General features: G+C 39.0%; 1 protein-coding gene across 1 annotated transcript in view; it reads right to left on the bottom strand.

Moving 5' to 3' along the window:
• Nucleotides 1–265: 265 nt before the first annotated feature.
• The window catches only part of CCNG2 (cyclin G2), a 67,130-nt gene continuing 53,885 nt past the window's right edge, over nucleotides 266–13,510 (bottom strand). Inside the window, exons 7-8 of the mRNA XM_069236819.1 lie at nucleotides 4,978–5,183; nucleotides 266–1,824 (exon numbers count right to left, since the gene is read on the bottom strand). Coding sequence (XP_069092920.1) covers nucleotides 1,680–1,824; nucleotides 4,978–5,183 — 351 coding nt within the window. The 3' untranslated portion in view covers nucleotides 266–1,679. The remainder of the gene's footprint in view (nucleotides 1,825–4,977; nucleotides 5,184–13,510) is intronic.

Genomic DNA, 13,510 nt, shown 5'->3' on the forward strand with positions numbered 1-13,510 from the left:
GGATTGGATGTACAAATCGTTCGAAATCAATAGTGATTAAACGTGGGCAGAAGATTCACTATTTGATGGAAGTTAAGCTTATTACGAACAAGATTTGAATAATTACATTTTCTGTTAAGCTTCTGGCTTGCATTTTTTTTTGTTTATCTTTGGTCTAATGTAGGAGAAAAATAATTAAGCAGCCTTAATTACTAACACATCCAAAACCCACCTCTCCCAACCAAAAGAAGAAAAAAAAAAAAAAAAAACACAAGCGAGTCTAAAGCACTGTAAATATTTTTATTTGAAGATCACCTTTACCATTTGAGTAGAAAAGTAGGCAAGTCTTCAATTCACAGTATTTAACATATGAAAGATGCAATAAATTTATATCTACATGCCACATCTTAAAATGTTAAGAAATAAAAAAATAGTTTTTTTTTATATATACACTTCCATGTACATTTTTTACATCTTTACAGAACTTAGTTACACTCAAAACACTCACCACTCCCATCTCTTCAACAAAAGCCCCACAATACTCACATTTAGGCCCAAACATATTTCAGTAATTTATCGGTTCACATTCCACAACTGGCAAAATTCTTACTTTATCTTGGTTGGAGGGAGGGGGGTGAAGGGTGGAAGAAAAAAAAAAAAAGAAAAAGAAAACACACACACACACACACACACACACACACAGGGCAAAACTTGCCTGTGAGTACATGAAAGAATTGAACACATCCATAAAAATACAAATACATAAGTGTTTACACCAATCTCTCACAAAGGAGGAGTACCTCCAAAAATATGCAAAATGAAGCCTGTTAATATGTATCGATTTCAAACAACTATACTGCAGAGAAAGCAAATTTCAGCTATTGTAACAAACATTTTATTAAATTTTGTGAACGGCCAGGCATTAACTGTGAAAATCTGCAAGAGAAGGCACAGATATTAAGGGATCTGATGACTTTTGCACCACCACAACCCATAGGCTAGCTCAAGGTCTTGGGGCCATGGACAATCTAAACAGTAGACCGACCTCTTTTGGCACACAGGTTTGAGAACATGGACTAATCAACACTGATAAAACAGACAAGATAAGATTGTGAAATTTGTGGCGCTAATGCTACTTCCTGTCCAAAACACAGAATGGCATTTTTGTGAAATTTACATACATAAGCATGCAAAAATATAAGAATAAATTAAGAAGTCATGGGCGGTCAATGGGAGCAACTTGGAATGTCTAACGTACACACTATGCATCTTAGTGTAGAAGCAGCCCAGACAAAATCAAAATAATTACCAACTGTATGTAAAACAAGTTTCCAATATATAAAAAAAAATGTGGCTGAAGTTTAAAAGGGCATGAGACTTTCTGCTAAAGGAATTTTAACAAGCATGCTTTTGATTAACATCTTAACTTAAATAAAGAAAAATATGAGTGCCGTCGCAAGACAGAGGAAAAAAAAAAAAAAAACATTTGTAATAGAATTTTTTTTTTTTTTTAAAACACCATTTGTAGAAGTTGCATTCGTCTTTTGGATTTCTAAAAAAAAAAAAAAAAACATGTTTAAAAAGGTAATCAGTAAAATACTATACAAAATATTCAAAAAATTCTTTATAAAATAACGGCGGAGATGGGTAGTATCTAGGTCTCACTGTGGAAGACAATATTCAAAATCCCAACTTTGACTCTACATTTCAGGTTTCAGGTGGTGGTTGTTATGCCGCTTCGACTTTGATTTGAATGAGTCAAAGAAAAAAGATGCTTCCAAGTCACTTGGTGGCGAACTGCTTAAGCTGTCTTCACCGCAGCTCATATCTTCACATGAATCCTCACTAACAGGAGATAATAAGAAAAGTTAGGGTTTCATTCTCTAATCCTCACAACTCAAAACATTTAAGCTGCCCACAGTTCTTCTCCTAAACTCAATATTCCAACCGAGATAATCAGCTGTCACATTTAGCACACTAAATGCATCAAAGACAGTTTTCTTTGCATCAACCGTTTTCCTAATAGGACTTTGATAAAGGATCACCACATGGGCCCACAACGTATTATTGTTATTTTTTTTTTTAGGTCTCACCTAGTCAGCGCATGAGCGGTCTCTTCAAGACATGCTGTATCTACTGTGGGCTTACAACCCGTCCATCATTGTTGATTCATGTGTGCATGTTTCAAAAAACTTGCCTGTATGTGGTCAATTTGAGTTTTTGTCCCTCTGTGTTTTGTTCACGCCTACAGAGCGGTGACCTATTTCTGGCCTCCTTGCTCTTTTGGCTAATATCAGGTATTGTGTGTGCACATTGTTTTCCTTTGTTTTTTTTTTTTTTTATTTGCTTTCAAACCAGCCAGTGTTTTGGGAATGTTCTCATGTGTTCTGTTTCAACTGACACTGTGCGCACGTTTTTTGGTCCAAAACAAAGATAGATTCACACTTAAGAAAAAGTCAACATGAAGTTTACTGTTGACTATAAATTAGGCTTATTATATACAAAATGCACTTTTTGGGGTTAACAAGACTTTCGCTTGTTTACTTTGCTATCAGCCCAGCCAGTGTTGTGTGAATATTCGCTTTTGTTCAATTTTAACTTGGACACCGTGTGCACATTGGGCTGTGTATTTGGATCCTAAATCCAGTTTGCTTTCAGACTTAATCGCCATGAACTTCTCACGGTAATGTGACAGTTTGAGCGGATTTGCAAGCCCTTTCGAAAGAAAGAATCCATTACAAAGGATTTATTGTGCACTAGCATGTTCCCTATTCTTTATATCACCTTGTTATTGGAGTGCTTTAGATAAGCAAAAGTTGCATTACACACAAACACATTCACAAGCACAAAGCATTAACTTGCCCAGAAGAAAGAGTAATGTGCGTTTTACCCAGAAACTCAGGATTTTGAGCTTCCCGCAGATACTCAAACTGCTCTAGCCCTTATGCCACAGCCTTTCCCCTCAAGATCAGCACATAAGATGGCTGGCAGTCCTTTGGTACACATAATATTAATACATTCCAACTAAGTGTTTCAAAGCAGCGCAGGCCATCTTGTTTTCTCCTGCTGCAGCCAATATCCCTTGTGCTCTGTGACCTCTGCCACCTTCAATCCTTCATAACTATCGGCTTGCAGTGCATACTGTTCTCAGGCCCTTTCCTTTATGAGTATACTTCCATCTTTTCTTCAATGCCTGTGCTCAGAGGGCACTAATATGGTCTTCTATCTGAAGCTTGTGCTGAACTATCCATAAGTGGAGAAGATGGGTTCTTATTCTTGTATTTTTATAAAAGGAAACTACAAGCAGTAATTGTAGCAAATGTTCCTACTTTAATAAAAAAAAAAAAGTGTCTTATCAGGCAGTTTTGATAACTTTTTACTCATCTTGAGAGCTCCAAGTAATATCCCTGGCTCAATCCTTCTTGTTCAAATTCTTTTTTAAGTATTGCCTATGCACAGTTTAATGTGAATTAGTCTAGACTAATACCCTTCATTGCTCTGCATTTTTCATTTATGTTTTAATTACCGGACATCCATAAGATGTTATGTTGTCTTAAAACTTCATTTAGTGTTTTTTTTCTTTTTTTTTTAAATAAATGGATAAATACATTTCAAAAGTACTTGGAGCTTATTTATTGCAGTGGATTTTGCATAGCATCTCAAGCCTCTGACTAGATCCAAAAGTGCTTTTCTGGAGTTGAAAAGTATGCTACTCATTTCTTTGTGCCTAACTGTGTAGTGTGGCCTCTGTGGAAGTGAGGGAGTCACCGCGAACACAGGCAAATTCAATAAACTACAAATGGGAGAGACAGATTAGCTTTGTCAATGTTTGTTTAAAGCTAGGAGACACACAAAAAAAATGAATTACTGATATAGCAGAGCACCAGGTAGTAACAAAAAAAAAAAAAAAAAAAAAAAAAAAAAAAAAAAAAAAAGGTTGCTTGACCTAAAATGAACAGTAGTTAAGAGATTCGGGTTGAAAATGGAATGAGATTCTTAACTAGTCGGAAAATGGTTTCAAAAGGTACCGAATTGGTCAAGTCAAAACCAAGCCTAAGTAACTCGTTGAAAGATGCCCAAGCGAAGACAGAAGAATGAGGGGTTAAAAAGTATGACTAGATTACGATGGGGAAAGTTTAAATACCAGAATGGACAAAATGAAAACAGCATCCTCTTTATAATGGCATACTGCATTAGTGCAGATGCAACTACCACCGAAGTGTAAAAGGTTATCCAGTACAACACAGAAATTGAACTATGACAACCATAACATATTTAAGTCCCAGTCTAGTAATACAACAAAGCAAAGTAACAGCTTAAAGGTGAGGATCACATCCTAAATCCATCCAGTTTGCTCATATAGTTCAGGGAGGTGTGAGTGGCATGTACAAAGGGAAGATGTGGGACATGAATGAGGTGGGGTCTTAGTAGGCAATTTGATCTGATTTCAGTAAGAAGTTTTAATACCAGTCCTCTCAGTCATGGGAGGCAGCAAAAGAAGCATGATGTGTAATAAAAACAGATGATATTTAGGAGGATTAAACATGGTTAGCAGTTAAGTTTGAAGGTACTTTGCGAGAAACTCAGTGCTCTGGGAATCATCAATACAATATGAATCAAGTAATCTGGACATAGCTACTCATATCTGCTCCTTTGGATGCTAGTTTTGAAGTCCTTGGTATTAGCAGAATGGGAAAGAAAATGTTAACTTAAAAGCTCACTGGACTCATTTGATGCTATAAAAAGGCAAACATGCTCTTGAAGTGGTTGGCATTAAATGTGTGCATAGCTATAGGCAGCTGCACCAGGCTTCAAAATAATGTAATACATTAGAGACAGTGGAAATGAGACAACTATTACTTTAGAAACCCCATGACAAGTTGAAAGAGTACAGTGATTATTAATGCAGAACACCCTTTAGGACCATTACACAATTTGTCTTGACATTTCCTAAAAATTGCGAGAAAAAAATATATTTAAAAAGTACGTTTCATTTACCCATCACTTTCACTAAAAGCAGCAGCTTCTGGAATGGTTGGTAGTTCTGGAACACTATAATAACTGGTGTGCAGGTTCTGGGCAGTCCTCTTAGACACAATCCATACTAGCTTTTTGTGGTCAGGTTTACAGCATTCAAGAGATGAATAATCTGCCAGACATTGTGAAACAAGCTCTCTCCAGTAGAGCATGTCCATATCATTGATCTGCAAAGAAAAATGGAAAGTGTTTGTGTCCCAGTACTTCTGGTCACATGAAGATAGATGGAATGGATAGATTAATAGATAGATACAGAGATACAGACAGACACAGAGAGCTATGTAGATACAGATAGAGACAGATACAGATAGAGATATATCTACCCAGCCAGAGCAACCCTTACAAATATGTACTGTGTTCAGGCAGTGTACCCGAAATAAAAAAAATAAAAAAATACTGAAATTAAAAGATCGCCATTTTTACATTTATGCTGGAGAACTAATGTTACTTGTCCACAAAACCAGTTACTTTGCCATTATCAGTTTCCCACGAACATGCTATGTTAGCAATTAAGCTCACCATCTCAAAAATCGTAACAGCTTGCAAAGGAAGAACTACTTTGTCCAAGTCACTGTTTAACTCTTTTAGAAACTACCACCTTGATTCTTCAAAGGTCTATGTATGACTGGAAACTAAGACACATCCACCTGCCAAAATTGCTGAATTTTTAGTTTAAATTCCTCAGAGTTCTAAAATGTCCTTACGACACTGGAAACAAGCAGACGATAAGACACAGATTTTGGGGTATACTTTGAGTAGAAATGCATTCTTCGAAAATTAGCTGTAGTAAAGGATTCATAGCTAAACTGTAAAATATCTGATTAACTACTTATTGTAACTCTAACCCCCAGATTGCTTATCAAACTTAAAATACTGAATCAAATTTTCTTTACTATTCTGCCTTAAAAATAATATTCCAATTAAAAAACAAGAGTAACCCTTAATACTTTGTGAACCATGGTATTTATTTATATGAATAACAGTTCATACAGATGAAGGAATTTGAATCAATGAATTTGTTGCGCGTGCGGCTACATCTAATGAGTGTAATGAAAACATGTATTATGTTCTGTAACAGCCTCAGGTGACCTGGGGTGGCAGGTGGGCGCATGTCAATCTACATCACTCTGATCCACAAATGCATGTTTACAAGGGAAGTAACATTTCCAATTGATGGCATGTGTAGCTGTAGATGCAGCTATGCACAGACTGAAAAGTAGTGCTTCCATAAATGCAGGCCAACCTGTGGGTGTGAGAGTATTTTGTAAAAAAGTACGTAGCACTGCCTGACCTAGGTTGGATTGTTGACATGCAAAAACATCCACACAATAATGTTTAGTGAAAGTGAGTGGTGTTGACCATGTAGCTGCCTTACAAATGTCAGGTATGTTGCTTATAAATGCACCTTTCCTTCATGTTGAATGCGCTCTAGGGGGATCATGGGTATTGCCTTTTAGCTTTATGACAAGAAAAAAAAAAAAAAAAAAAAAAGAGAAGAACATGGTTTTGTAAATAGGCAGTTATAGCTGCTAAATGTAACCTAGATTTATATGTTAAGTTTGCTTTTTGTACATGGAGAATGAACAAAATAATGTTTTCTGTAGATACTTGCAAAGGATTACTGTTTTGAGCAATACAGTAATGAACAAAACACTTCCACGTAGCCGCATAACAAGCACTAGTGGTTGGTTTGTGTGCTTCCTCAAGAAGGTCTATAAATTCTAGAGGTAAATTTAAAACCCCAAATTCTAGGACTTCAGGAGCCAAATTGCAAGATTCAAGTCCTTGGGATTTGGGTGCTTGACCTGTCCTTTGTAACCAGTGAGAAGATCTATGTGTAGAGAACGCTTCTTGTGCGGTACTACTGAAAGATCTAGCAGCTGGTGAACCATGGTTGTCTTGCCCATGTGGGTGCCACAATTATCATTGTGAGCAGTTTGTCTGAGTTTCCAAACCACATATGGAAGAGGGAGAGGTGGAAAAGCATTAGCAAACATCCCTGACCAATTCATTCACAGAGCATTGAACTTGGACTGAGGGTGCGGAAACCTGGAGGCAAAGTTTCAGCATTTTGCATTTTCTTTTGTTGCAAATAGGTCTACACCAGGCACACATCTATGGAAGTAGGGATGTAGGACTCTGGAGGTGGAGTTCCCATTCGTGGACTTGTTGCGGAGTCCTGCTCAGGTTTGCAAAAGTGGTGTGTTCCTGGAAGGTGTTCCGCCAATATGTAGACGTTGTGACGAACGGCCTAGTGCCTAATTGTCAGTGCAAGATGAGATAACTCCCCCCCCCCCCCCCCACACACACACATTTCTGTAGCTAAAACATGGTTATAATGTCTGTGCATATGAAGACTCCTTTGTTTTTTAGATGTAATACAAAGTCTTTGAGTGCTCAGTGAACTGCTAGCATCTCCAGATAGTATTTATATAGCGCTTACTAACCCTGACAAGGTGTCGAGGCGCTTTTCAGCAAGTAGCACGCTACTCCAGAACCCAAAAGGAATTAGGGGTGGATTAGTATAGGGAAATAGGAGTTCAGTTTTAGTATTAGGAGTTAATTTGAGGCGCGGATATGCAAGTTTGTTAGCTGTTAATTGAGAGTTTATGGTAATAAGATTTAGGCTTGGGATGAGTAAAGGGAGGGTGGAGGAGGGAAGAGTGTGGAAAGGGTCACGGAGACCATAGTAGCAGGGTGAGATAAAGGAGGGAGAATTTAGTAGGGTTGTTTGGGAGATCATGGTAGGAAAGTGAGTTTTGGGTGAGTTAGATGTGGAAGAGGAGTGAAGAGCTGAGGCAGGGTTATTTAAGAGATGAAAGTAGTAGAATGGATTTGGGATGAGTCAGAGTGGGAATGTAGGATAGATTGATAGACACATGACATGGTTACGGGTAGACAAAGTTTGATATAAAATGAGAGCAGGGATTCATAAGTATCTAGTATAACAACTTATCTAGGAGTAATGACCTATGAACATGTTAAGCATGGAATAACATGTTCATACATAAATCATGAGTAAATCTTCATTAAACCGGTTTAAAGAGTAGGTGTGTAGTTTATTGTTATGACAGTAGCAATACATATTTTCTAAAAAACGACTAAATAAATAAATAATACACATATAATCAGATAGAAAATATTTAACAGGCATATGCAGTCCATAGCTGTTTGATTATGGTGGTTATGAAGGAAAGAGCCAACTCGAGTAGTTTTCAGTCAAGATAGTTATCTGTGGCTCTTATAGTTGGGGCTAATGAATTCCATAGCTTGGCTGCTTGAAAAGAAGGATGTACCACCAATAGCCTTTTTTTGTATGGTGGTGTTCTAAGGCGGGGTGACAATTTTGAGCTGAGGTTTCTTTGTTGAATGTATTTGGTTATTTTTGTTTCTGACAAAAAGCGGTCCTGTTCCATGTATAGCTTCGTGGATGCGTCGCAGAGTCTTCAAGGTGATGAAGCTTGTTCGTGCTAATTTGTCCACTTGGGCATTCATAGTTAACTTCAAGTCCATGGTGATTCCAAGGTTTTTAACTTACTTGCATGATTGAGGAGGTGGTCCGAGATAGTCAGGCCAGGCTCACAGTGTGTCATAATTTTTCCAGTCACCACATAGGAGTATCTCTGTTTTGGAGGCATTTAGTTTGAGATGGCTCCATGCCATCCACTGCTCTGAGAAAACTGAAGATTTGTGAGTTTAATGTTTTTTGGGGCATTCTAATTTAAGTAGTATGTGTGTGTCATCTGCATAGTTGTAGCATGTGAGATGAAAATCATTGATCAGTTCTGGTAATGATATCATGTACAAGTTGAAAAGCAAAGGTGAGATGATTGATCCTTGGGGGACCCCTCTTTTGTGAGGTAGGGTTTGGACTAGAAGGAAAGGGGGGCGCGAATAGATTTGTTTTTGGAGGCAGGATGTAATACAGTTGAGCAGTCCCTTCTATGCCGGCTTCGTGGAGTCTTTGATACGGTTGACCATGAAACCCTAATTCAAAGGCAACCGAGAAGTAGTGCAGCAACTCCATTGCAGTCAACAGTTTTTAAGATCATCCCAGATTGCTATGAGTGCAGATTCAGTGCCTCTTCCTAGGCGGAATCCAGTTTGGAAGTCTGAAAGTATAGAATTGTCTTCAATGATTTGTGACATCTGGTTTAATGCTGCTCTATCCAGTTTGCCCAGGAAAGGTCCATTTGTGGATTGGTCTGTAGTTGTTGGGGGTCTAGGTTTGCTTTCTTTAATAACAGTCATATGTCTGCCTTTTTCAGGTCTACAGGAAAAGTTCCTGTAGTTAAAGTGTTGATGATGATGATTCTTACAGGTGTGGCAGCAGAAGAAGATAAAAGAATGTTCTTGCAGATGTGTGATGGGCAAGGGTCAGAAAGGCAACCTTTGATCAAATCTGCTTGCTTTGACCAAATCCATAAATTTACCTTGTGATATTTGTTTGAAGGACTGTAGAGGCTGGGTTGGTTAATTCTTAGAGGGTATTTTAGGAAAGGGGTTGGTGCTGATGGTTTTCTTCGGTTTTAAATAGTAGTCCAATGTGTCTGTCTTGGTTGTGTAATAAGTTATCAGTTTGTTTGTGAAATCGAGTAGTGGGATGACTTCCTTCCATGCACCTATGTTTTCGAAATTCATTGAAAATTTTATAAAATTCTTTGGATGCAGATTTAGCATTTTGAATTCTGTCTGAGTAGTACCTTTTTTTTTATTTTTATTTTTAGCTTTTTTGATTGATGAGTTGTATATTCTGTTAAGTTTGTCTTGTCTGTTTTGAGCCAGGTCCGCTGCAACTTTCTGATTTGTTGCTTTCTCTTTTTAAGCTCCGTTTCTCTCCAAGGTGTTGGTTTCCTTTTGTCCTGTTTAGTTTTTCTGAGTGGTATTAGGATATCAAAAGCTTCCTGTAGCCACTTAAAGTTTTGGAACAGAATTAATTGTATCTAGATCTGTGTTGGCTGTTAGTTGTGTTTTTAAGTCATCAAAATTGAGTTTGCTCCAGGGTCGATCTGTGCATGAATGCAAGTAGTTGTGGGGTGTGTTGATTTGTGGAGTTTTAGGTCAGAAAGCTCCCTGTGCTTGAGACCAGGTACAGTTTAGGGAAAGAACACTGGTGCTGGGGCCTGGTTAGCAGGGTATCAGCACACTTTCAAATCATAACTTAGCATCAGCAAAGGCAAACAATTAGGGGGTAACCATGCCAAGGAGGCATTTCCTTACAGCTGTCTTTCAGGAGGAGGAGTTTTTACCAATACCCTTCAAGTAAGAGGCTGGATATGTAGTTGGGACTGTCTCCCTTGGAGCAGTTGCTTAGATTTCTAAAAAATCAGCTCCAAAGTAAGTTTCAGATCACATTTTTCAGTACTAGAGGTTTTCCTTTTCGATGCCGAAGATGTTGGTGCCGATGTGGGCAGTCTTTTTGGTGCAGTGTGAGATAGGGAAGGTTTCGGTGCCATCAACACTACGCTTTGAATGGAAGCTTTCTGTTTCATGTTGAGGCCGAATGCAGGACAAACTTTTCAATGCCTGCCATGGCCAGAAAGCATTGGTGGCTCAACAGCATCTGGTATGAAAACTTAGACTTTTGGGTGGAGCAGGGGCATGTTGACCCAGAGGGACCTCCATTTCTAGAGTTATTTCAGCCTCTGAATCAGAGTTTTAGAATGAAATCGCCGCCTTTTGAATCTCCTGCTCCGTATCAGACAGGACGTCCAGCACGTCAAAAATATCTGGCATTTGCTTCAAATCCAGTCTCTGCATTTCACATCAATGAGCTCTTTGGTCTCGTAGAATTTTCTTTAACGACGATTGGCAGGCCTCAGTCTTCCCCTGTGTTCTGACGATAGGCAGACGTTACACATAAATTGTGATCGGTCCAAGGTAATTTGTGGAGTGACACTTTGGACAGAAAAGGAATGGCAGCAGTTCTATTGTTTTTCATTCCCAATTATGGAGAAAGTAGCTGACCAGGGGGCCTCCATCGAAAAAGTTACTCCTGGGGAGGCGGGAGGGCACATGTGAAGCTACAGCGTCTCATGCCACGATCAGATGTACACTGGGTAAGTGACATTTTCCGTTCGATGGCATGTGTAGCTGCAGATACACATGCTGTGCATAGACTAGTAAGCAGTTATCTCCCCAAAAGCGGTGGTTTAGCCTGTAGGAGTTGAAGTGGTTTGAAATAATGTTCGTAATACTGCCTGTCCTACTGTGGCTTGTTGTGTTGTTAACACATCTACACAGTAATGTTTTGTGAATGTATGAGGCATAGACCATGTGGCTGCCTTACAGATTCCTGTCATAGGCATATTTCCTAGAAAGGCCATTGTGGTGCCTTTCTTCCTAGTGGAGTGTGCCTTTGGCGTAATAGGCAGGTCTCTCTTTGCTTTAATATAGCAAGTTTGAATACATTTCACTATCCATCTGGCAATGCCTTGTTTGGATACTGGATTTCCTGCATGAGGTTCTTGGAAGGCTACAAACAGTTGTTTTGTCTTGCGAAATTGTTTTGTCCTATCAATGTAATACATTAGTGCCCTTTTGATGTCTAATGTATGCAAGGCTCTTTCGGCTACAGAGTCTAGTTGTGGAAAAAGACTGGGAGTTCCACTGTTTGGTTTAGGTGGAACGGTGATATAACTTTTGGTAACAATTTGGGATTTGTGCGTAGAACCACTTTGTGTATTTGTATAAAGTGTTCTTGTATAGTAAATGCTTGTATTTCACTTACTCTTCCAAGAGATGTGATAGCGATTAGGCAGGCTACTTTCCAGGTTAAGTATTGCATCTCACAAGAGTGCATGGGTTCAAATGGTGGACCCATGAGTCGTGTTAATACAATCTTGAGGTTCCATGAGGGAACTGGTGGTGTTCTCGGGGGTATGATTCTCTTTAGATCCTCCATAAATGCTTTGATGACTGGGATTCTAAAGAGTGATGTTGAATGTGTAATCTGCAGATAGGCAGATATTGCTGTGAGATGTATTTTAATGGAGGAAAAAGCTAGCTTCGATTTTTGTAAGTGTAATAAGTAGCTTACAATGTTTTTTTGCGGACGCATGTAGTGGTTGAATTTGATTATTATGGCAGTAATAAACAAATCTTTTCCATTTATTTGCGTAACAATGTCTTGTAGTAGGTTTCCTAGCTTGTTTAATGGCCTCCATACATTCTTGTGTAAGGTCTAAATGTCCAAATTCTAAGACTTCAGGAGCCAGATTGAGCGATGCTGGATTCAGGTGTCTGATCTGTTGTTTGTATTGTGTTAACAGATCTGGTCTGTTTGGTAGTTTGATATGAGGTACTACTGACAGATCTAGTAGTGTTGTGTACCATGGTTGGAGAGCCTAAGTTGGTGCTATTAGTATTAGTTTGAGTTTGAGTTTGTTTCGACTCAGTTTGTTTACTAGATACGGAAGGAGTGGGAGAGGGGGAAAAGCGTAAGCAAATATCCCTGACCAACTCATCCATAACACATTGCCCTTGGAGTGAGGGTGTGGATACCTGGATGCAAAGTTTTGGCATTTTGCGTTTTCTTTTGTTGCGAATAGGTCTATTTGTGGTGTTCCCCAGCTTCAAAAGTAACTTTGTAGTATCTGGGGATGAATTTCCCATTCGTGGGCTTGTTGATGATCGACTGAGATTGTCAGCTAACTGGTTCTGAATTCCTGGGATGTACTGTGCTATTAGGCGAATGTGATTGTGAATCACCCAATGCCAAATCTTCTGTGCTAAGAGACACAGCTGTGATGAGTGTGTCCCTCCCTGTTTGTTTAGGTAATACATTGTCGCCATGTTGTCTGTTTTGACAAGAATGTGTTTGTGGGCTATTAACGGTTGAAATGCTTTCAATGCTAGAAACACTGCTAGCAGTTCTAGATGATTTACATGAAGTTGGCTTTGTTGAGCATCCCATTGTCCCTGTATGCTGTGCTGGTTGAGGTGTGCTCCCCACCCTACCATCGAAGCATCTGTTGTGATCACAGATTGAGGCACAGGGTCTTGGAACGGCCGCCCTTGGTTTAAATTTATAGGATTCCACCATTGAAGCGAGGAGTGTGTTTGGAGGTCTATCAACACTAGATCTTGAAGTTGACCCTGTGCTTGTGTCCATTCTGTTGCTAGGCACTGTTGTAAGGGCCGCATGTGTAGTCTTGCGTTTGGGACAATGGCTATGCATGAAGACATCATGCCTAGAAGTTTCATCACAAACCTTACTGGATAGTGTTGGTTTGGGAGCATGTTTAGTATTACATTTTGGAATGCTTGTAACCTTCGTGGACTTGGAGTGGCAATCCCTTTCTGTGTGTTGATTGTTGCGCCTAAGTATTGTTGTATTTGACATCGTTGATGATGTGATTTTTGGTAATTTATAGAGAACCATAGCTTGTGAAGTGTTTCTATGACTTATTGTGTGTGTAGAAGACACTGTTGTTGAGTGCTGGTTTTTATTAGCCAATCATCTAAGTAAGGGAATACGTGCATGTGCTGCCTC

Source organism: Pleurodeles waltl, chromosome 1_2 (assembly GCF_031143425.1).
Source record: "Pleurodeles waltl isolate 20211129_DDA chromosome 1_2, aPleWal1.hap1.20221129, whole genome shotgun sequence".
In the NCBI taxonomy this organism is placed as follows: domain Eukaryota; kingdom Metazoa; phylum Chordata; class Amphibia; order Caudata; family Salamandridae; genus Pleurodeles; species Pleurodeles waltl.